At 55.0% G+C, this 23,540-nt stretch overlaps 1 protein-coding gene across 1 annotated transcript in view; it reads left to right on the top strand.

The window, feature by feature from the left end:
• The window catches only part of ESYT3 (extended synaptotagmin 3), a 50,720-nt gene that overhangs the window by 18,868 nt on the left and 8,312 nt on the right, over positions 1 to 23,540 (top strand). The window contains exons 2-16 of the mRNA XM_066350954.1: positions 2,086 to 2,127; positions 4,656 to 4,790; positions 10,060 to 10,136; positions 11,812 to 11,878; positions 12,511 to 12,600; positions 13,057 to 13,112; positions 14,542 to 14,662; positions 17,554 to 17,724; positions 18,419 to 18,501; positions 20,350 to 20,398; positions 20,818 to 20,907; positions 21,387 to 21,449; positions 21,554 to 21,616; positions 22,177 to 22,245; positions 22,786 to 22,872. Coding sequence (XP_066207051.1) covers positions 2,086 to 2,127; positions 4,656 to 4,790; positions 10,060 to 10,136; positions 11,812 to 11,878; positions 12,511 to 12,600; positions 13,057 to 13,112; positions 14,542 to 14,662; positions 17,554 to 17,724; positions 18,419 to 18,501; positions 20,350 to 20,398; positions 20,818 to 20,907; positions 21,387 to 21,449; positions 21,554 to 21,616; positions 22,177 to 22,245; positions 22,786 to 22,872 — 1,263 coding nt within the window. The remainder of the gene's footprint in view (positions 1 to 2,085; positions 2,128 to 4,655; positions 4,791 to 10,059; positions 10,137 to 11,811; positions 11,879 to 12,510; positions 12,601 to 13,056; positions 13,113 to 14,541; positions 14,663 to 17,553; positions 17,725 to 18,418; positions 18,502 to 20,349; positions 20,399 to 20,817; positions 20,908 to 21,386; positions 21,450 to 21,553; positions 21,617 to 22,176; positions 22,246 to 22,785; positions 22,873 to 23,540) is intronic.

The following is a 23,540-nucleotide window of genomic DNA, read 5'->3' as shown; positions in this document are numbered from 1 at the left end:
ACCCACAGAATGGTGTGTGCAGGCCTCTGCTGGAAGCAGGAAAGATCAAGGTGACTGCAATGAAAGATGGGGGGCGTGTTCTGGGGGATGAGGCCATGGTATGGGCTAGGCCTGGTGCTGGCCCAAAGTCAGCAGTGTTTACTGCAGTGCGGGGCCACCTGCTGGGGGCAGTGAAAGGGTTCCACCCTCCCCTTCCAGGTCCCCAGCCTGGGACCTGCCTCAGGGCAGCTGCAGGGAATGTGTGGTGAACCCTCTGGTTTTCCCCAGTGGGGCTGGTGGGCCTGACCCCAGCTCCTGCCCACTTCCCGTCATTCCCCTCTGTCCCTGCGGGCTCGGCCAGCACTCCCTCTGGGAACCAGGCCATGTTCCTTCAGCACCTCAGGACATTAGATACTCTTCAAGGTTAGTATGAACCACTGCCTGCAGCTGAGGAAACTGAGGCTGAGAGAATCGCCTGATGTTCTGGGAGTCTCAGAAGCACTGGGCATCTCTGACCTCTCAAGCTGTTAAAAACTGTGTTAAAGAATCCTTTTTTTTTTTTTTAAGATTTTATTTATTGATTTTCAGAGAGAGGAGAGAGAGAGAGACAAAGAGAGAAATAAGGGAGAGGTGGGAGCAGAAAACATCAATTTGTAGTTGCTTTTCACATGGGCCTTGAACCAGCAACCTCAGCGTTCCAGGTTGATGCTTTATCCACTGTGCCACCACAGGTCAGGTGAAGAGAATTCAATTGCTCTGTCCCTCCTTTGGGAATGGCCCTCTCCTGGGCAAGTGGTCTCAGCCAGGGTGTGAGTTTGGGACTTGGTGGGTGTGCACTGGGTGTGTGAGCTCCATGAGTGCCTCTTCTCAGTCCCTGGACAGTGAGCCTCGAGCCCCCAGCTAGGAAGGGCAAGCCCTTTCTCCACCTGGGAAGTCACAGGCCCATGGTGAATCTGATCTGGAGCTGGCATCATGCTCAAGGGACTTGGGGCATGGCCACAGTGATGGCCACTGCTGATATTTATTGGTTCGTGTTCTGTGCCGGCCACCCTGTATACTCTTTGCCCTCTGTCCCTCTCAAAATCCCTGGGTGGGGGAGACGAGAGGTTCAGCAGATACGTTTGAAGACAGAGACTCTAAGGAGGATATTGCGCTCCCTCAAATCATGCCATGCAGATTAGCCAGCAGGATTTTCACTTCACTTTGGGGACCGCCCCTCTCCCAAGGATGTGGCAGGACTCACCCAACAGGCACCTGGAGGAAGCTCTGCTACAGGACTTGGCCTGAGAGCCCTCCCTGCTGGAGAAGGGGCAGGTTTGTGGGGGCTCCTGGGAGCTGAGGAGGGTCTCCCCTCAGCAGCCCACTCCCCAGTTGCCAATGTAAACAACACAATGCCCTTTTTGGCTTTTCAGATTGACAGCAGTTAACTTGAGTGAGTCAGCACAACCACAACATTCGTTAAGTGAAAAAAAGCATTGTGACCTCAATTTCTGTAAACACACACGTGCACACACACACCAACTACACATATTTGTTTCGGAAAAGACTGAAAAGAAATGTATTAACCTGCTAATAACCAGTTATCACTGGGTGGCATTCTCTGATAAAATATTTTCCCTTTTGCTTAGCTACATTTTCTAATTTTTCTACTCAGTATTGCTTGTGCCATTAAAAGATATAAAGGGAGGAAAAGTAAAAGGAATGAAAGGGACAGAACTTGCCAGGAGTGAATTTGGTGTTGCCCTGGGGGAGGCTCACACGGGGCTCCCAGCGTGCCACCGGGAAGGCAGCCTATTTGCATATGTGAATGAGAGGATTCCCGCCTGCGGGCTGGGGCGGTGGGGAGGGGGAGATGTCTCCCCAGAGCTGTGCACAAGGGCGTCCCAAGCCAGAGCTGGTGCCCGCCCCCCATGTCCTGGTGACAGCCATGTGTGGGTGCTGTCTGGTTATGTGCAGCCTGCCCCACTGGACGTCGCTGGCCGGGTGCCTGGGGCTGTTCCGCGCCAGGAGCGGGGACCTCCCCGCAGCAGGGCCTGGCTTCCGCCGGCAGCCCGTCTGGTTCCCAGGTCTCAAGACTAACTTCCTCTCGGGGCTTCTGTTTCCTAGATCCACTTCCCGGATGTGGAGCGGGTGGAGTGGGCCAACAAGGTAAGGCCTGTACGCTGTGGGACTCGCCTCACCCAGCCTGGTCCCCCCTTGCTGCCCTCTGCTGACTCACCTGCGGGGGATGGGGGGTAGCATGTGGACAAGGACCCTTGCCGCCCCGTGGGTGGTGGCCTTCTGCCTGCCTCTCCCCTTAGCCCCTACCACCCTCCCAATTCTTATCACCAGACAATGACTTTCTCTTCCTTGAAAAACCATTTTTTAAACTGTGCAGTTAATGCGTGAATACAGCAGAAAAGTTAGAAAATACAGAGACCAGAGAGGAAAGTGCAGCTTCCAGTGGCCCCCCAGGCGCAGAGTAGCGCCTCCTCAGGAGGGACAGGGGGCTGAGTCCGTAAGTGCCTCTGGCGTTGGTCTGGTTCCCAGGCCAGATCCACCAGCACTGGCTGGGCAACCTTGGGCAGGTTGCCTAACATCTCAGAGCTGGGTCCCTCCTCTGCTCAGTGGGAATAATGATGGTCCGTGGGTGCTGGGACAGCTGTCATTACTGGCGTGGCTGCTGTTAGATCACACAGGGGAGCTCCCTGTGGGCTCTGCTACCAGATGCCCCCAGGCTGGGCTCTGAGACTTATAGGTCTGCACTTCCCCACCCCCAGTACAGTGAGAAATCAGTCTGGTTCCTGCCTGGTCTGCCCAAACCTGTCCCTAAATGTGAGGGCTCATGCAGCCCCCCATAAGTCCCCTGACTTTATTTAATACAAACCTTGCCTCTGTTCTAGAAAGAGGTCTTAGCCCAGAGCAGGAATGACTTAGGTTAGATCTAATAAGGACTTCCTGATGGTTTTTGATATAAGGTTGCTATTCTCACGTTATACCAAATGTCATTGCCGAAGGATCAAAAACTGTTCTCAGCCTTTGGGTAAAATTTGGAGGATGTATATTTAGTTTGCTGCTTTAGGAGGAGTGGACAGAATTCTGCGGGTTAAAAAAAAAGAAGAAGAATTCTATGGGTTAATGCAGGCTCAGGCCTCTGGGGCAGACTTCTGCTGTGCCCCCAGCGTCCCGTTACTTTGTGTGTGCTAGTTCACAGGTGCCACAGGCATCATACCTTTCTTGTACCAACACCCAGAGACCCATGGAATAAGGCTCCCAGATGAGCAAACAGTTGTGTAGATGAACCACACACTAGGGGCACCAAATATACTGCTCACAAAAATGAGGGCATGTTTTATCGCTTCATATTCATTTTGAAATACCCCCTCATTTTTGTGAGCAGTATATATCCCAAAGAGCTTAGTACTCAAGAGGCACCTGGTAAATAACAAAGCAGCGAGGCAGGAAGATGGGGCCAGCCCCTAGAGAGGCCACTGAGGGAGAGGGGGACAAACCCCAGGCCTCCAGGCGCCTCTGATCACAGGTTTGGAAAGGGGAAGATACATCTTTAAAATGAGGCCCAAGTCTGAGAGAGGGAAGAGGAAGAAACCTTTGCCCCAAACAGAGCTTAGCTTCCCTCTGCACCCCCTTCTGATCACCATCTCTGCCACCCTTCCTGTCCCCGGGCCCTGCACGTGGGGCCCAGACCAGCACCGAGAATCATTCCATCATAGGACTCTGCTATAGAAGGCAGCCTCTTCTGATTGCTAGAAAAAAACTAAATCCACAGGAAACAGTTGAAGTTTCTCTTCTGTGATTATTTTCTTAAACCTCTAAGTCAGCTGCTACTTATTTATCCCACAGTGAAGATTCAGATAATTTAGGTTTTAGCACTGAACTAAAGGGATTCATGGTACTAGGTTTAGTGAATGACTAGTTCATGGTGATTTGCAAAACAGCACCAGATCTTAGGGGTCGGCTGCCTGCACCAGAATGAGAACCACAGCTGTAGGTGCCTGACATGTGACCGACAAACGGACGGATAGGTGGGCACATGAGTGGGCAGGCGTGCAGAGTAAGGATTCCGTGGCCCTTATGTGCATATATTTAAACTAGATTTTTAAAATATAAAATATTCATATTAAATTTTTTTTTTTTGTATTTTTCTGAAGCTGGAAACAGGGAGAGACAGTCAGACAGACTCCCGCATGCGCCCGACCGGGATCCACCCAGCACGCCCACCAGGGGCGACGCTCTGCCCACCAGGGGGTGATGCTCTGCCCCTCCAGGGCGTTGCTCTGCCGCGACCAGAGCCACTCTAGCGCCTGGGGCAGAGGCCAAGGAGCCATTCCTAGCGCCCAGGCCATCTTTGCTCCAATGGAGCCTTGGCTGCAGGAGGGGAAGAGAGAGACAGAGAGGAAGGAGAGGAGGAGGGGTGGAGAAGCAGATGGGCGCTTCTCCTGTGTGCCCTGGCTGGGAATCGAACCCGGGACTTCTGCATGCCAGGCCGACGCTCTACCACTGAGCCAACTGGCCAGGGCCCATATTAAATTTTTGAATTGAGATTTCAAGTTAAATTTTCAACAAAGGTTGTGATGAGACCCGAGGTGGGCATGCTCCGAGGCCCAGAAGCTTCAGACAGACGTGGGTGGGGGTGGGGGGTGCAGACCTGCCCACCAGAGGCCTCTGCCCGTCCTCAGATCATCTCCCAGATCTGGCCCTACCTCAGCATTATTATGGAAAACAAGTTCCGGGAGAAACTCGAGCCCAAGATCCGGGAGAAGAGCGTCCACCTGAGGACCTTCACCTTCACCAAGCTCTACTTTGGACAGAAGGTCAGTGTCGTCTCGGGAAGGGCAGCCTCACCTGCTGTGCAGCCTGTTCTCTGTCCCCAGCCCCGGCCCCTGGTCGCTTGGCTGACTGAAAAGATTCCACGGGACTTCACAGCGGGCTGGGCCCCCACCTGCCTTCCCGGCCCCTGGTCCTCGGCCTGGACCCTGCCCCCGGGTCCCACACCACCCTCGCTGCAGGCTCTGTGGAGGGCCCGCTCAGGGAGAACACAGAGGAGGGCTGGGAAATGATTCCAAGTGACTTAGGCCAAAGTTTGAAAAGCTGCCAGGCAGGGTGGAAGCCAGCCAGATATGAATGTACGGGTCACGCTTGCTACCCTCGGGCATCAGCTGGGGGAACACCCCCTCACGGAGCGAGAGAGTGCTCCATGCAGTCTATTTCTCTACTAACCTATTGGTTCTGGCTCGGTGTCACAGGCCCACACTTGTTCTGTGAAGAGAGTAGGTGACCCATCATATCTATCCCAGACCACTCTTGGCATTCCACACTTAGGTTCCAAAGTGCCCCCTTGATATGAGCCTTACATTGATCATCTGAAAATGCATCCCTCAGGCAGAGAACTGCCGTGATATGTGATGTCCATCGCCCTGTAAGCCCGAGGCGTTGGCCTCTGGTCTGCTCTGGAATAAGCAGGTGTCTGAGAGCAGGCTAGCCTGCTGACCCTGGCTCTGAACTGCCAGCCTCCCCAGTGCGGGGTGGATCAGGCTTGCCTGAGCCCTGGAGATGCTGGTTCCTGACACTCAGACTGTGCCAGGACTGGCCTGTCCCAGCGTCTGCCAGGTCATTTGTTCATTCCCTGCTTGACTCACGTGTGAGCATGGCTGTGTGCGAGGCCCTGCAGACACAGGTGACTGGGGCTGTGCTTGTGCCTTCAGGAAGGTCACTGTCCTGTTGTGAAGCTGGGTGCATATACAGGTGGATGACCACACAGCAGGGTACGCACAGTGGTGGAGGAATACATGAATTCAGGCGTGGAGGGGCTGTGGTAGTTAGGGAAGGCGTCCTGGAGGGGGCAATATTAGAGTTGGTATTTGAAGAATTCAGCCAGGCAGCCTGCAGTCTGCTGTGTTTACAGCAGAGCCTGCTCAGCCAGGCCGGTATCTGGTGGTGCCCGTGGGATGTGGCACTGCTGGGAAGTGGCCCCTCGCCAGCAGCAGAAGCAGGCCCTGATCCTGAGGGATGATTTTCATCACATCAGGAAAACGGCCTGGGATCGCAGGCTGACTAGATACTCCAGCCCTGCAGGAGATATCTGACTCCTGGAATTCAAACCCCTTCCTGCCCTGCCTCCTACCCTACTGACGGTCTCCCTTACTCCTCTCCATTGTGGGGGTCACCGAGGACTCCTCAGTGGCCTTCCTGGGCTTGGCCAGGACCCAGTGTTCTCACCACATCCATTTTCCTCCATGCCCATGAGTGTTGACAGCTCCCTCGGATTCCTGTGTCCACGCCCAAGTCCACTCTGTGCTGTGATCACTTTGGGCCAGTGACATAACCTCTCTGAGCTTGTCTCCTCATCTGTAAAAGGAAAGGCCCCACTTCTAAGGGTGGTAGTGAGGCGTGACTCAGAGCCTCTCTGCCTGTCTGTGTGAGCAGCAGTGCTGGATAGGACGCCTGGCCCAGAAAGCCGGTGGAGGCCAAGTTTCAGCCTTGAGCCCCTCGCCTAGCCATGAGCCCTGGGCTAGGACTGCCCTGCCGGCACAGAGCAGATGCGAACGATGGCTCTCCTTCCTCTCTGTGGTGGGCTCCCCAGGTGGGCAGCCTGCCCCAGGACTGATCTCCGCAGATGGCATCTTGGGGCTGCCTGAGCTCTCACAGGTGCCCACAAACCGACCCCAGCTGGGGAGCAGCCGGCTCCAGGCTGTTGGAAGTCAGTTACAGTCCACCCCCCTCCACCCAGGCTTCCCCTGGCTGTTCTGGGTCTTTAACATCAAGGCCCTGGAGGCCAGGGTAGAGCCAGGTGCTATGGTCCTGAAGCTTCTACAATTCTGGGAATCCGCCTTAGGATAAAGAATGTAAAATTTAAAATTAGCACAAAAGGCCTGACCTGTGGTGGCGCAGTGGATAAAGCTTCGACCTGGAATGCTGAGGTCGCTGGTTCAAAACCCTGGGCTTGCCTGGTCAAGGCACATATGGGAGTTGATGCTTTCTGCTTCTCCCTTCTCTCTCTCTCTCTCTCCCTCTCCTCTCTAAAATGAATAAAGTTAAAAAAAATTAGCACAAAAATGAATATTAAATGTGCAAATGAAAATAAATAACAGCAATTTATACATTTAACATATCACACATATCAAAAATTCTGGCCTGACCAGGTGCAGGGGTCCCCAAACTTTTTACACAGGGGGCCAGTTCACTGTCCCTCAGACCGTTGGAGGGCCGCCACATACAGTGCTCCTCTCACTGACCACCAATGAAAGAGGCGCCCCTTCCGGAAGTGCGTGGGGGCTGGATATATGGCCTCAGGGGGCCGCATGCAGCCCGAGGGCCCATAGTTTGGGGACGCCTGATAGTGGCTCAGTAGATAGTGTTAGGCTAGTCAAAGGAGGGACGCACAGGCCTGATGAGTTTTACAAGAAGTTTATTTATGCATCCGCAGAACAGACAGGCTGAGCCCCTGGTGGCATCGGCTGAGAGCTGCAGGAAGGGGGTGGCTGATACAGGGGTGGCTGCAGGCATTTGCTGGCAGGGGGTTGGGTGCACCTGGACATGCCCAGGTTAGCATATCCCGGTTTGTGGCCTTGGTTATAGACTGTCCCCCTTTCCCAACCCTCAGGTCCCTCATGATAGCCTTGTTCCAAGGACATTTTCCAGAACCTTTCCAGGGTGGGGGGAGTTGCTTAAGGGGTGGGGGTGGGGGGGGGTGAAGGAGATGCTTAATTTAGAAGTTGCCCTAGTGGGAGGTTGGGTGAGGGGAATTTGAGTTTTAAAGGGCTCTGGAGCCTGACCAGGCAGTGGCACAGTGGATAGAGCAGGGGTCCCCAAACTACAGCCCACAGGCTGCATGCAGCCCCCTGAGGCCATTTATCCAGTCCCCCGTAGCACTTCCGGAAGGGGCACCTCTTTCATTGGTGGTCAAAGCGTGGCGTCACTCACATACAGTACTACTTCCAGTGATGCGGGACACACGCCTCATGGTTCCAGAAGCACGTCATATCTCTTGTTACGGATAGCAGTGACAAATATGGAACCGGACATCGACCATCTCATTAGCCAAAAGCAGGCTCATAGTTCCCATTGAAATACTGGTCAGTTTGTTGATTTAAATTTACTTGTTCTTTATTTTAAATATTGTATTCCTGTTTTGGTTTTTTTACTTTAAGATATGTGCAGTGTGCATAGGGATTTGTTCATAGTTTTTTTTATAGTCCAGCTCTCCAACAGTCTGAGGGACAGTGAACTGGCCCCCTGTGTAAAAAGTTTGGGGACCCCTGGGATAGAGCGTCGGACTGGGATGTGAAGGACCCAGGTTCGAGACCCCGAGGTCGCCAGCTTGAGTGTGGGCTCATCTGGCTTGAGCAAAGCTCACCAGCTTGACCCAAGGTCACTGGCTCGAGCAAGGGGTTACTCGGTCTGCTGAAGCCCTATGGTCAAGGCACATATGAGAGAGCAGTCATTGAACAACTAACATGTCGCAACGGAAAACTAATGATTGATGCTTCTCATCTCTCTCCGTTCCTTTCTGTCTGTCCCTATCTGTTCCTCTCTCTGACTCTCTCTCTGTCCCTGTAAAAAAATAAATAAATAAATAAAGGGGCTCTGGATTTAAAGGAGCCCTGAACCCAAACCTAACAGAGCACTGACCTGGGATGCTGAGGACCCAGGTTTGAAACCCTGAGGTAACCAGCTTGAACTTGGGGTTGTTGGCTTATGTGTGGGATCATAGACATGACTTCATGGTTGCTGGTTGGTTGCAAGCCATGGTCCAGAGGCCACTGGCTTGAGCCCAAAGTTTTCGGGCTTACGCTCAAGGTGATGGCTCAAGCAAGGGGTACTGGCTCAGATGAAGCCCCCGGTCAAGGAACGTATGGGAAGCAATCAATGAACAACTAAGGTGCTGCAACTACAAGCTGATGCTTCTCATCTGTCTCCCTTCTTGTCTGTCTCTATGTCTCGCTAAAACAAAACAAAAACACACACACCACTCTGAAAAAAACTACATAATAATTTCAATTAATTGCTCAAAATGTTTCTATAAATACTTTTTCTGTAGTTTTGGCTCTGTAGTGTTTGATAACCTTTTCATGTGACAATGCATATGTAAACATCACTTTCTTTGGGGAGAATAGAAGAATAATGGAATCTTTCCTCTAGTATGGTTGATTGAATTTTTTTCTTTAGTATTTTATTATGAACAATTTCAAAACCAAGAAAAACTGAGAGAATTAGGCATGGACCATCTGGATTGTACAAGTGGTTAACCTTTTGCTATATTTGCTTTAGTACATATCCATGCCTTTATCCATCATCATCTTTTTTTAAAGGCATTTCAAACTAAATCCCAGACATTAGTGAGTTTCACCCCTAAGTGCTTCAGCATGTATATTGCTTAATCAAATTCAAATGAAATTTATTTTTTATTCTGTCTAAATAATAACCACGCTCTACTCCGGTGCCACCTGAAAGGAGGAGAGTCTGGGTGCGGGGTGGGGGCGGAGAAAAATTATCCAGGAGCTCAGCCCAGAGGCTGGGGACTGAGGTCCTGGCCTGGTGCCCTTGAATTCCTACAGTCAGATCACAGCTGGGGACCCCGCCCTCTTCCTTTGCCTTTAGGGGGCCAGCTCCTACTCATCTGCCAGAACCATTTAAATGCCACCTCCTCCAGGAAGCCTTCATTAACCTCTGCCCACCCCAGGCTGGGTTGGGAGGTCCTCCTGTGGTCCCCAGATGCCCATGTGATGGCACAGGCTGCACCGCATCACGCCCCTCCCACTGTCTCCTCGGAGGTGCTGTGAGCCTGAGGGCAGGTTCGGCCACTGTGCCCTTGCTTCTCCCCAGGCCAGTGCCCGATGCAGAGTGGGTGCTTAGTAAATATCTATAGTAGGAGAGAGAGAAAAGGGTGCATATACTAGGGAGAGAAGTATCAGGGTGACAAAGGTGGACACCGGCCATAAGGTGGGTTTCTGGGTTTGTGCCTCACCCCAGGAGTATAGTGGTCATGTGGGGTGTAGTGAACAGAACCCAGTGCTGGGAGGGGGCAGCAGCTGTCCCAGCTGCCAGACCTCTGCTGACCTAGAGACCGGGCATCTCTTCCAGTGCCCCAGGATCAACGGTGTCAAGGCACACACCAGCAAGCACAATCGGAGACAGGTGGTCCTGGACCTGCAGATATGGTGAGCCCCGGTGCCTGGGGGCCAGGTGTGGGGGCCAGGGGCGCACTCTGTGGGAACAGCCACTTTGAAGATGAAGTAGCATATATTCACTCTAGTTTGGGGTATGAGAGCTACTCAGAACACATATATCCCCACCTGCCATGGACTGGAGCACAGCTGCCCTGCTTGGGATGGGAAGAGTGTTGGGAGAATGGATGGTCCCCGGGAGCCACCGTCATCCGACCCCTCAGCCAGGCTTTTCCCATCAGACCAGGCACTGGGCATGCTCTATACCAAGGCCCAGGCAGCAGAGCTTTCTTAGAGGCCAGGACCAGGTCACCTGGAGGGTCAGACCAGCTGCCTCAAAGAGGGAACAAGAGTGACAGGATGATGCTGGGACTTGTGATGCCCAGTGAGCTTCGAACATAGGCTGTGAGAGACCAGTGGGAAAGCTAAGCTCTTGGCACCTCAGAAAAACCAAAGGATGCAAAGACACATGAGTGGCTAGTTTAGTGGGTTGGGCAAGGACACCTTTTTTTGAATGAGGTTTGTAATAGGCTTGAGTTGATACAAACAGAGATTAAACCCAGGAAGTCTTCCTGGAGGTGGTGAAATTTGAATTGTGTTTTAATGGAACAAGGATCAACTCCTGAGGTTTCAGAGTGTTGCCGTTCCTTTCTAGTGTCTCATATTTCCTTTTTCCTGTCATTATCCCAGAGGTTGGCACTGAGGGCATATTGGGAAGACAGCAGTCAGCTCTGGAAATACCCATCCACATTTGGAGGCTGGTCTCAAGTGTATTGGGATGATGACAGCTGTTGGGCATTCTGGCCCCAATCTCTCTCTCTCTCTTTTTTCTGCTGTAACATGTTTATTATGTGCTAAAAAAAAACACTACACCACAGCTTACTCCACACATCTGTAGGAGAGTGCAGTGTTGCCTGCAGATATGACAATGAGGAGAGCCTTCACTGCACAGATCCTTGTATGAACACGTGGGGCTTGCCAAGGTCAACTGACCCAACTGTCCAGCTTCCCAGGCAGCTCCTGGAGTCCTCAGGTGTCCCCCACCCAGGCCTCTCCAGGGAGCACTCGGCATTTCTGACATCAGCTCCCCCACTTTGTCCTACAGAGATTTGATGGCCGCCTTCTTAGTTTTCTTTCGTGCTTGCACAGGGTCTCCTGAGCTTTAGCCTCAGAGGCACTTGTTCTGGGCTGCCTGAGCCACTAGCAGGACTCAGGCTCCTGAGAACATTTCCTTTTCCCCCTCTACCACTCCCAGCGACAACCTGGGTGGAAGGCTGGCTGTAAGCAGTGCGGCTGCTCTGTGTCCTCGGGGGAGAGGCCTGGCAGAGATGGGAGCACAGCAGTGGCAGAGGGGGTGGGCAGTGTGTTTATCAAGAGCCCCACCTTCACATCCATGGGGTGTCAGGGGACAAGGTGGTGCCCAGAGTCACTGCCGTCATGGGACTCCTGGGTGCAGGGACCTAGGTTCTGCCTCCCAGGGTCTGGGCCTGTGTCTGTGCAGAGCCAAGAAAAGGTGAGGCTGTGAGGGAGAGCGTGTCTGGGTGAGGCAGGGCTCAGCCTGGGCAGCCACCCCTGGGCTTGGCTGCGTGGCACTGGGCAAGTTTCCCATCCTCTCTGAGTGGTGGGCCTGCCCCTCTTGCCCACCTGCCTTCTCTGTGCCCACCTTTAGCTACATTGGGGACTGTGAGATCAGCGTGGAGCTGCAGAAGATGCAGGCTGGTGTGAACGGGATCCAGGTGAGTGGAAGCCGATGGGACTGCCTCCCATTCCTGTCCCTGGGCTGGGGGGTCAGAGCAGTGAATCAGGCTCATGCTGGAGCAGGCTGCAGAAGGGGGTGATAACACAAACACGGCTGGTAATGACTGAGGGACTCCAGGCCCGGGGTCACGTGCCAGGAAGTGACTGCTGGGCCTCACCCACCTGCTGCTCGGCCCCATGCCTGTCCACTTGGTTACTGTGCTTGTAAATCCCCCCCAGAGAGACTTTGGTGGCCCAGGGAAGAGAGAGGTCCTGTTTATGGGGTGATGCAAACCCCATGCTTAAAAACCGAGGTGGCTTAAGGAGGTGGAAGTATCTCAGAGCAGTAGAGGAGCCGAGTGGGACCCCCTCCTGGGTCCCCCCTGGCTGGGCTGGCTTGAATTGTGGGCAAGGCTGCAGGCCCCTCGGGCCAGCACACCACAGGAAGGCAGTGGGGGTCGTGAGAGCTGGCAGAGGGGGGACAGGTTTCTGTTTCTGAGCTGCGACAGCAGATGGTGCTGACACCTGGGGGTGGCATGGGGCTGACTGGGGTGGTAGTGGCCTCGCTGAGTGCAGCAGGTGCAGGAAGAAGGGGGTCTGAGGCCCCTCACGGGCCCTCTGTGCCGTCCAGTTGCAGGGCACGCTGAGGATCATCCTGGACCCCCTCCTGGTGGACAAGCCCTTCGTGGGAGCTGTGACTGTGTTCTTTCTACAAAAGCCGGTGAGCCCCCGGGAGGAGGCAGAGCTGCCGCTCCCTGGGAACGAGCACCTTCCTGCTGCAGGCCCAGGGCTGGAGCCCGAGTGGAGACCGCCTCAGACCGCTGAGACCCAGGCACTTCCCGTACCTGTCCCGTGTCACCTAAGGCAGCCTGAGGCGCCTGACTGCTCTCCGAAAGACCAGAAACAGCTCAGAGAAGTGGCTTGCCAGGGTCACACGGGGTCCACATGCACTGGCCCTTCCTGCGGCCATCCTGACAGGGAAGCAGCAGGTCTCACAGCCCTGGCCCGTCCCGAGCCACGGCCTGAGCAGCACTGGGAGGGTCCCTCCGTGCCCGACACCCGTGCAGCAGGCGCCCCCTCGCAGGCTGGGTCCTCCATGTGGGTGGGTGTGAGGGGCTTGGCAGAGGGTTCTCAGTCCTGGGCTTCTGGCTCCTAACAGCCTCCCTCTGCCTGGCAGCACCTGCAGATCAACTGGACAGGCCTGACCAACCTGCTGGACGCGCCAGGAATCAAGTAGGTGCCTGTGAGAGCCGCCAGGCAGAGACCCAGCGTGGGGCCCTCCGGGGCTGTGCAGTCAGTGAGCAGAGGGCCCTGCCTCCTAGCTCCCAGTGTGGGGAAGGGGGTAGGCACCGAGTTCTCCCTGCCCTGGAGGGAAACGTACTGGGTGTGGGAGTGGGAGGCTAAGTGTTGTTTGGCCTGTGTGGGCAGCACTGCTCCAGAACACACACACGCATGTACATGCACACACACACACGTGCACACGCGCACACATGGCTCTGAGTAGATGAGAAGATGTCCTACAGGAGGCTGTGCAGGCTAATGAGGCTCCTGCCTCTGTTGGTTAGCAACTGTGTGACTTTGGACAAATTACTTCAAGTCTCTGGGCTCTTCCTCAGTAAGAGCAGAGCCCGGCTGCTCTGTCTGGGGGTCCCTGGGAGAATCCTTAGGTGTGTGGTGATGGCAGAGTGGATGCGGACACACACAAGTGTCCTCCTTTTTTCCTTCTCACCAAGTGTATGGTGAGAAGCCCATGTGGCCACGCCCAACCATGGTCACAAACACAGGCTGGGAGGGGAGGAGGCTCTCAGAGCAGGAGCAGGCTGGGAAAGCCCACCTTCCTGGGGCCGGCGGGGGGCAGCGCTGCACTGGGCCACAGGCCCCCCACGGAGAAGGGCTCCAGCCCTGTGTGGACACAGCCTTAGCAGGGCGGGACTGGAGGACCAGCCAGGGCACACACCTATGGCTCGCTGGGCTTGGGCAGACGCCCCAACTGCGGGGACGGCCACTTGCTTGCTCACCAGGGACATTCCCACTGATCTTGGCTCCAGGACCCAGACCCCAGGCACAGATTCTTTCTTTCAAAAAATATTTACTGAGCACTTACTGTGGCCAGTCCTTTTCTAGGGCCTGTCTGTCCCTGCTCCCGCGATGGGGGAGATGGAGTGAGCCAACAGATGAAGGATGTGATGTCAGGGAACGGAAGGCCTAAGGTAGCGAGCACTCACCATTTACTGTGCACAAGGTGCTGTCCTTGGCACTTTGCACACGTAAGCCGTCCTCGTAAAAACGCCAGGAAGCTGGTATAACTACCCTCGGTTTAGAGACGAGGAAACTGAGGCCCAGAGAGGTTCATTAGCAAGTTATCCAAGACCACACAGCTCATGAGGTCCTAACACAGCTTCAGATCATCACTCTTAGCTGTCACACTGATGCCTCAAGGGAGGACAAAGCAGGACTGGGGGCTGCAGTGGTCAGGGGCTGTCAGCACGTCCACACGCCCACACGGCCCCTATCCATGCAGGCTGGGGTCTGGGCTGTGCTCTCCCGAGCAGGGCCCGCCCTGGAGCTCTGCTCTTGTGCCAGCTCCGGGGTGGTGGAGGGGCAAGTGGCCTGGGGGAGGCGGTGCCACCCCTCCACAGTAGGTCATGCCCACTGTCCCCAGCGAGGTGTCAGACAGCCTGCTGGAGGACCTCATCGCCACCCACCTGGTGCTGCCCAACCGCGTGACTGTGCCCGTGAAGAAGGGCTTGGATGTGACCAACTTACGCTTCCCTCTGCCGTGCGTGAGTACCTGCAGCAGCTACAGAGCACGGGGCCATGTTAAGGAACAGACGGGCTGGAGGGGAATGCAGTCTCACACGGGAATCCTTATTTCTGTCCTGTGGGGCATGATACCTCCATTTTACAGGGGGAAGACTGGGTCTCGGGAAGGTGGAATGACTTGTCCAAGCCCAAAGTCACCCATTTGGGAGGGTCAAAGCCCAGATGGCATTCCTTCCCGGATCCTGGTACCCCTCTGTGGCCTGGGTTGGGGACTATGGGCTTCACCCCCATCCAAGGAAACACCACGGGCCTCCCATCCTCTTTCAGAGACATGAGGCGCCCCAACTCTATCCTTGGGGTCTACTGGGGAAAGAATGTTCAATAGAGCCAGGACGTGGGGCTCAGCCCCACTGTCCCCTCCATCCTGGGCCCAGCTTGGGCAGCCCCTGAGGACAGCCATGTGGCCTCCCTGTAGAAGGTGCCCTTGCTGAGCCCTCAGGGCTAGCATTTAGGGCCTCAGGAGAGAGCGAATTGTCCATTTCACCATCAGCACCAGGTATGGGGCATCAGCCCGCTCAGGCTATGCAGGGTTGAGGGGCCGGCCATTGAAGCAACACATACGTCCTCTTGTCTCCCCATAATGGCACATGGGCTTTATGCCACACTATGGCTTAGGCAGTCTCAGAATCAATATGATAACATCCGCACTGGCCAGTTGGCTCAGTGGTAGACATTGGCCTGGCGTGTGGATGTCCCAGATTCCATTCCCTGTCAGGGCACACAGGAGAAGTGACTATCTGCTTCTCCAACCCCCATCCCCCCTCTTTCTCGCTCTCCCTTGCTCTCTCTCTCTTCTCCCTCTCCCACAGCTATGGTTTGATTGGCTCAGGAAAGTGGCGCTGAGGATGGCTCTGTGGCCTCTGCCTCAGGTGCTAAAAATAGCTCAGTTGCTGACAAAAGAGCAGTGCCCCAGTTGGGCAGAGCATCATCCTATAAGGGGCTTGCTGGGTAGATCCAAGTCGGGGTACATGTGGGAGTCTTTCTCTATGCCTCCCCTGCTCCCACTTAATTAAAAAAAAATACAATACCATCTCCATGTCCACTACTAAAAACACTGTCCTTAGGGTATATTCCACTCAAGATGTACTGTCAACTGGCAACAATTTAAACTCACTAGGAGTAGTTCCTCAGTGTGTTTGTGATGCCAGTGGTTCGTGCATATTTACACTGCTTTGTTTTGTTTTACTTTCTACTTTTAGGGTTTCATTTTTACCTTAACTTTACAGTCATGTAAAAATGTGCACACTTCCAAAGTCCAATATAAAAACTCATATTTTAAAGAGTCTGGTTTCTATCCCTTGTTCCTTCACCTGATCTCCACTTTCTCCCTGTAATGGTTTATCCTTCCACTAGTTTTCACTATTTGTGTTCTACTCGGAGCAGATACATACACATGGTGGTGTGTGTGTATCTGGTAAGACTCCGGTTCCCCTTTTCCTTGGTGGACGGCTGCACACTGCTTTTCCCTGCCTCTCACCGTGTCATGTGTTCTAAGGATCACTCGATGGCCGTGTGGATGGAGCCGGGGCCCATTCTGACAGCGGCTCAGTGGGGCCATGCCGCGATGCTTTCCCCTGTTCTCCATTGACAGCTGAGCTGTGTCTAGTCCTTTGTTCAAACAAATATGCTGTCATGAACAGTCTTGTACATGTCTCTTTATATTTTTGCAGTATGCCTTCAGGGCTAGAAATGGGGTTACTGGGTCAAAGGGAAAACATATGTACTTAGCAATATTAAAAATATAGTTCTGAGCAGGAAGCCTATTAGCCCCTGAAGTGTGTTTTTCCCAATTCTTGGCACTGTCTGCCTCGACAGCACAGTGTGGGGGTGGGTAAGACTCAGTGTAGACACCTGGGTACTGGGAAGAGATGACGGAAGTCAGTCTACATGCAGGTTGCAGAGAGGGGTCTGGAATGGGAGGCAACCTTCTCAGGTGACTTGGTTTGGCATGGCTGTTGGCCCGGGAGGAAATGGTGGCAGTTGAATAAGCCAGTCATGGGGCAGGCTGGGAAGGCCATGGGCGTGGGCGGGGCAGGCGACACAGTGGACAGAGCCCTGGGCCCTGCCGGGCAGGCGACACGGTGGACAGAGCCCTGGGCCCTGCCGGCCAGGCGACACGGTGGACAGAGCCCCGGGCCCTGCCGGGCAGGCGACACAGTGGACAGAGCCCCGGGCCCTGCCGGGCAGGCGACACAGTGGACAGAGCCCTGGGCCCTGCCGGGCAGGCGACACAGTGGACAGAGCCCTGGGCCCTGCCGGCCAGGCGACACAGTGGACAGAGCCCTGGGCCCTGCCGGCCAGGCGACACAGTGGACAGAGCCCTGGGCCCTGCCGGCCAGGCGACACAGTGGACAGAGCCCCGGGCCCTGCCGGGCAGGCGACACGGTGGACAGAGCCCTGGGCCCTGCCGGGCAGGAGACACGGTGGACAGAGCCCTGGGCCCTGCCGGGCAGGCGACACGGTGGACAGAGCCCTGGGCCCTGCCGGGCAGGCGACACGGTGGACAGAGCCCTGGGCCCTGCCGGGCAGGCGACACGGTGGACAGAGCCCTGGGCCCTGCCGGGCAGGCGACACGGTGGACAGAGCCCTGGGCCCTGCCGGGCAGGCGACACAGTGGACAGAGCCCTGGGCCCTGCCGGGCAGGCGACACAGTGGACAGAGCCCTGGGCCCTGCCGTCACTTGCTGCGTGTCCTTGGCCAGGGGGCTGCTGTCTGTGCTTGTCTCCCTACCCAGGCCGTGGAGAGGGGGAGATGGGGGCACTGTCTGATGGCTTTCGCTCTTACGTTGCGGGCTTTGATGGCTGGGACAGCCCAGGAAGCAGCAGTGAGCAGTGGGCTGGGCATTTTCCAGGGGGTGATCAGAGTCCACTTGCTGGAGGCGGAGAAACTGGCCCAGATGGACCACTTTCTAGGGATCCGAGGCAAGTCAGACCCCTATGCCAAGGTGAGCATCGGCCTGCAGCACTTCCGGAGCAAGACCGTCTACAAGAACCTGAACCCCACCTGGAATGAGGTGTTTGAGGTGAGGTGTCCTCAGCCATAGTTGGCTCCTTAGATCTCCTCCAAGCTCTACTCTGGGGCGTGCTGGGCACAGACTGGGGGGCCTTGCCCTCTTGGGTCTCATATGGGCAACACTGGGCCCGAGGAGTGGACCTTGGGGACAGGCAGGAAGTTCTGTATAATTCCCACTTCCCAAGTCCACCAGGTATCAGAGGCGGGCTGCTGTGGCCCCACTGGAGGGACAGCTTATAACTGAGTTACCATGTCCCTTTCTCACCTGTCAGCTGCTTTGTTGGAAGTTTTCAAATCAAAGTATAAGAGAAAAACTAGGAACTCTCTGCCCCAGCCCTCTCAGCCAGAGCCAGACACCAGGAGACTGCAGTTCTCAAGTCCAGCCACAGCCCCCACTACGAGAAGGGGAGGCCCACAGCCTGTTAGATGCTCAAAGCTGCAGCCGCATGAAAGACGCAGCAGCCGCGGTCCCGAGCACCTGCCCTCCCATGGGCTTGCCCATATCCCCTCTAATGTCCCCACCCGCAGGGGAGGGCACCACTCCCTCCTTACAGAGGGGTTTTCCAGGCACTGAGAAGCAGGAACCTGTCCAGGGCTCCAAGCTGGCACATAGTGGAGCCAGAACCTGGCTCCCCTTGGGTGATGCGTGAAGTTTGCTTCATCAGCTGTTGTGCCTGCAGGCCGTCACCTCGCTTTCCTTCCAGTTCATAGTGTATGAAGTCCCTGGGCAGGACCTGGAGGTGGACCTGTATGACGAGGATCCTGACAGGGATGACTTCCTGGGCAGGTGAGGAGGGCTGAGCCGGGCCTTCTGTCCCTGGGCCTTCCAGACCTCCCTCCTAGATGTCTCCTCGGTGCCCAGCTGGGGACTGGGCCCTGGGAGCCCAGAAAGGACCCCACGGTTTGTGTACCATAGCTCTGCTTTCTGCACTCATGGTAATGTACCCAGAGTCCCCGTTTGGAGCAGTGGGCAGAGGGTAAAGCTGGGATGGATGACCAGGTCCCCAGTGTTGAGGAACCCTGGCTGCTCTCTCTAGGGCAGAGCACAGACACTCAGGGCTGTGTGAGGACTGACATGGCTTGGCTGGGGCTGCCTATCAAAACTAAATTTGCAGCCCTGGCCAGCTGGCTCAGCGGTAGAGCGTCGGCCCAGCGTGTGGAAGTCCCGGGTTTGATTCCTGGCCAGGGCACACGCACAGGAGAAGCGCCCAGCTGCTTCTCCACCCTTCCTCCTCTCCTTTCTCTCTCTCTCTCTTCCCCTCTCCTCTTGCAGCCAAGGCTCCATTGGAGCAAAGTTGGCCCGGGCACTGAGGATGGCTCTGTGGCCTCTGCCTCAGGTGCTAGAATGGCTCTAATTGCAATGGAGCAATGGCCCAGATGGGCAGAGCATCGCCACCTGGTGGGCATGCCGGGTGGATCTTGGTCTGGCGCATGTGGAAGGCTGTCTGACTGCCTCCCTGCCTCTCACTTCAGAAAAATACAGAAAAACAAACAAAAAAACTGCAAATTTGCATGTCCTTTGGTCCAGCAGTCCCACTTCCAGATCCTATAAAAAACATTATACCTGAAATGTTGATTGTGGAGCTATCTGAGGTGGCAAAACAATAAAGCTGAAAACATGAACGCCCAACCTCAGGATATTGGTTGGATGTTTGAATAAATTTGCCATTGCCAAACTAGAGGATATTCTGCAGTCTTAAAAACAATGAGCAAGATCTACGTGTATTGAGCTGGAGGGTGCCTGTTATGTATTGGGAGGAGGAAGAGGCAGTTGAGAGTGACTGTGCAGTTTGACTCATCTTTCCAGGGAGGCCCCTCATGGGTACGTTTGCCGGTGTTCGTGTGAGCACAAAGGCACGGAAGCCATGCAGCAGACTGCTCACATTGCTCATCTCAGGGCTGGGACTGGGAGGTGGCAAAAAATTTTCCAAAAATCTTTCTACTCCTGTATTTAGCTTGTTTCCATGAACACAGAATTTTAGAAGGTGAACAAAACAAAGTGGGAGGCACAGTCTGACAGCCGAAGAAACAGCTCACAAGCAAATATTGCTTATCTTTTTCTCATCTTAATTTTTGTCATGTTGCAGAGTTGGAAGTGTGGCTTGTGGTTCACGTTTTATGTAACTGATTTCAGGTGCAAGCACACTTCTGGTATGAGTAGGTGGGAGACAGGTCTGAATGTGGGTGTCACCTCCTTTCTACACACATGACAACTATTCTTAACCTGTTTTGGAAAGGGAAAGGCATTTGGGGTTCTCACACTGACTGCAGGAGCCGGTGCCACTGGCATTTAGAGGGCACCAGACAGGGAAGCTGAGTTCCTGCCATGCATGGGCAATTTTGCACAATGAAGAATCATTCCACTCAAATGCTTGTAGCACCATCACTGAGAATCCAGAGTTGATGTGTTCAGCGGTATCTGCATAATCTCGGGATGGCAGCCACCTGCCTCCTGGGGCACCATGCCCAGGGAGCAACCCTGATGATTGGATAGTCTTTCCTCTGCTTGAGCCGAAAGTGGTCTGCCATTGGTTCCTTGGCATGAATAAGATCCTCTGTCTCAAGGGCCCCACTCAGATATTTGAAAACAGACTCCAGGGTGGGCCGAGCTGACCACACTCCCTGTGTCTTCCAGCCTGCAGATCTGCCTCGGGGATGTCATGACGAACAGAGTGGTGGATGAGGTAGAGTTGGTGCTTGCACCCCACACCATGGACAGCTCTAGCAGGCTGCTAGATGAGCCACACGTGCCAGTCTTCAGGGGCAAGACCTGGGCGAGACACAGATGGGCCCAGGAAACCCACCAGGGCCTGGTTGGAAGAAGCTTCCCTGGAAGTGCCCACAGACCAAGGCCCTCCAGCAGGGGGTGGTCACGGGAGGGCAGGCTGGGCCTGGGTAGGATTTTCCATCCTGAAGTGTAGCACGTCAGTCCTGTACCAGCTCCCTGTCCCTCAAGCCGAGTCCACCCTGTCTCAGCTGGTTCCCTTTTCCCTGAAGTCTCTTAGGGCCCCACCACGTCCCAGAACTGAGATGCCTACAGAGGGTCAGAAGCATGTCACTGCTCTTTCCCTGAGCTTTCCTTTCCATCCTTGTCACCCCGCAGTGGTTTGTCTTGAATGACACAAGCAGCGGGCAGCTGCACCTGCGGCTGGAGTGGCTTTCACTGATCGCTGACCCCGAAGCTCTGACTGAGGTGAGTGCGGGGTGTTGGGGCTCCCTAGCGGAAAGGGGACAATAGGGGGACTGGTCATGTGTGGCTGTGCCTGTGGAGGGGGGAGGGCGCTGAGCCCCCAGATCTGGCTCACAGCCCCTCCTTCTAGAGAACATGACCCTCCATGCTGTCTCCACACAGGACAGCTCCTGATCTCTTGAGATGGGTCTCTGAGCATCTCAGCCGTCTTCAGAGAAGCTGGGGTCCTAAAAGCTCTGTGTTAGTGCCTGTCAGCCCAGACCATAGGGAAAACCCACCCTTGTGCCAGACTTGAATCTGTCATGCTGTAGTTGTAGTCTCAGGCTGAACAGAAAAACTAGGTTGTGGGGGGGATCTTATGGCCAGTCTGAGGGGAGGGCGGGCAGGCGGGCTGGCTTCCTTCTGCCACGAACAGGCTTCTCTCCAAAACCAGTCTCTCCTGGTGCTGGGGGCACCTGGTGAAGGTCTGTGTCTGACTGTAGGACCACACTGGCCCTTCCACTGCCATCCTCGTGGTCTTCTTGGAGAGCGCCTGCAACCTGCCGGTGAGTGGTGACGTGGTCAGTGTCACCCCCTGCCTGTGCCTGCACTTTCTAATGCTCACTTGGAACTCACAAATGTGTTGCTCATTACTGTTCTTGTACTGTAGAGAAGCCCTTTTGACTACCTGAATTGTGATTATCGAGCCAAAAAACTCTCCAGATTTGCCAAGGTAAGGGTGTGTGTGTGTGGCTGACAACGTGAGAGCAAGTCGTAACTCACTCCTTCCCGAGAGTGACTGCAGCCGCTTTCCGGGCGACTGTCTGTGCATAGTGTGGGGGTGACTACAGCCGCTGGGCGCAGGCACTGGGCTTGGCAACTCAGCCCCCACGTTCGTTGTGCCTGTGCCCCGTGATGACTGTCCAATTTTATTACCATTTTACAACCAGGACCCAGAAGGTTTAAGTACCTGGGTCATACACCTAAGGGAGGAGCCGGAACTTGAGGGAACTTCCATTAACTCCACGGAACGAGCCTGTGCCTGGCCAGGCCCAGCTCCGGCCACCTGCCTTTACTTGAGCCTCCCCCTGGAGTCAGCCTGTCCAGGTGCTTGCACAGTGATGGCAGCCCAGGGGTCCTGGGCGCTCCAGGGTGGCCTTCCCTAAAAGGGAAGCAACCAGCTGGCCACATGTCCCTCTGATGTGCCTGAGGGCTGGAGGTGGGGTGAGGGTCTGGCGTCTTTAGCTGACACTGATGGTGCCACCTTCATTGCTGTGGCTTTGCCTCTCACAGAATAAGGTCAGCAGAGACCCTTCCTCCTACGCTAAGTTATCTGTAGGCAAGAAGACGTACACGAGCAAGGTAAGAGCTTGGTGAGTAGCCATGGGGTAAGAAAATGGGGCCCCAACCCTTCTCAGAGAAGCAAAAGACAAGGGAAACAGTTTGCACTAATGCCAGGTTGGCGCCAGGGCACATTCTAGGCACTTTGTATTATTTTATTTAGTTTTCAAAGTAATCTCAACAGTAGTTTTATAGTTCAGGAATCTGAGGGTCAGAGATCAGTGACTTACCCAAGTGCATAGCTAGAAAGCAGCAGAACTAGGTTCAAGCTCAGGCATGGCTCAAAGCCTCTGTCCTTTGCAGCCCACCAGGCTTCCCAGTCCAGAGGCAGAATCCTCCCCTCCCAAAGGAGTGCCAATGCTAGTAGGAGTTTCAGCCCCTGCAAAACTTCTCGGCACAGCTCTCCTTGCCTGAGTCTGGCTGCCCCACCTAGCGCCTCCCCCAGGCTGGAGCATGCGTGAGCCCTGGGCAGACAGAGAAGGCTCCCCAGGGGTCCCTGGGGGCCGGTATCCTGCTCTGCCCAACCAGGCCCTTGAATAATCTCCCCCTCTTCTGTCCCAGACCTGTCCCCACAGCAAGGACCCTGTGTGGAGCCAGGTGTTCTCCTTCTTTGTGCACAATGTGGCATCTGAGCAGCTGCATCTCAAGGTTTGCCTGAGGTTGGGCTCTTGGAACAAAGCTAAGAGGTCTAAGGTGGGACGGGTGGGAGTGCCACGTGCACCTTGAGCAGCTGTGCGGGCAGTGCAGTCAGTCTGCCTGCGGGGTGGGACAGAGGCCCCACGTCTCCCTGAGGCTGGTGCCCAAGGCCGTGGGTAAGAGGCTGTGGAAGGACACACCCTCAAGTCCCTTGGCTCTCCCTGTCTTTCGTGCTGTTACACAGCACCCAGGTGGCCTGTGTTGGGACATTAATGATGGATTTTAAAAAATATATACTTAATCTTCACAAAAGATCTGTGGAAGAGAAATATCTTTAATTTTACACGAGCGGAGGCTTAATCAGTGACATGTCTGAGACCTCATGACCAATGAGTGGTGAAACTGGGATCTTTGGGGGCCCTGAGCCCCGTCTGGATGTCCCACCAGGGAGCAGCAGAGCTCATCAGTCCCTAAAGCCCCCATGGCCCTGAGCACCTGACAGACTGGCCTGATGTCGATCGTAATTGCCTCTGCCCTGGGGCTCTCTTCCCGACTGGAGGCAGGGACCAGGCCTGGGTCCCATTCCCAGTTTCAGAGCAGCACCAGAGGCCAACAGCAGCACAGTACATACTCACTGTGCTGAGGGTGGACTCACTCTCTCGTTCTGTCTGGCCCACGCC

The sequence above is a fragment of the Saccopteryx leptura genome, chromosome 10 (assembly GCF_036850995.1).
Source record: "Saccopteryx leptura isolate mSacLep1 chromosome 10, mSacLep1_pri_phased_curated, whole genome shotgun sequence".
NCBI lineage: Eukaryota > Metazoa > Chordata > Mammalia > Chiroptera > Emballonuridae > Saccopteryx > Saccopteryx leptura.
The sequence above is the reverse complement of the archived record's forward strand: the minus strand, read 5'-3'. Positions and strand labels throughout refer to the sequence as shown.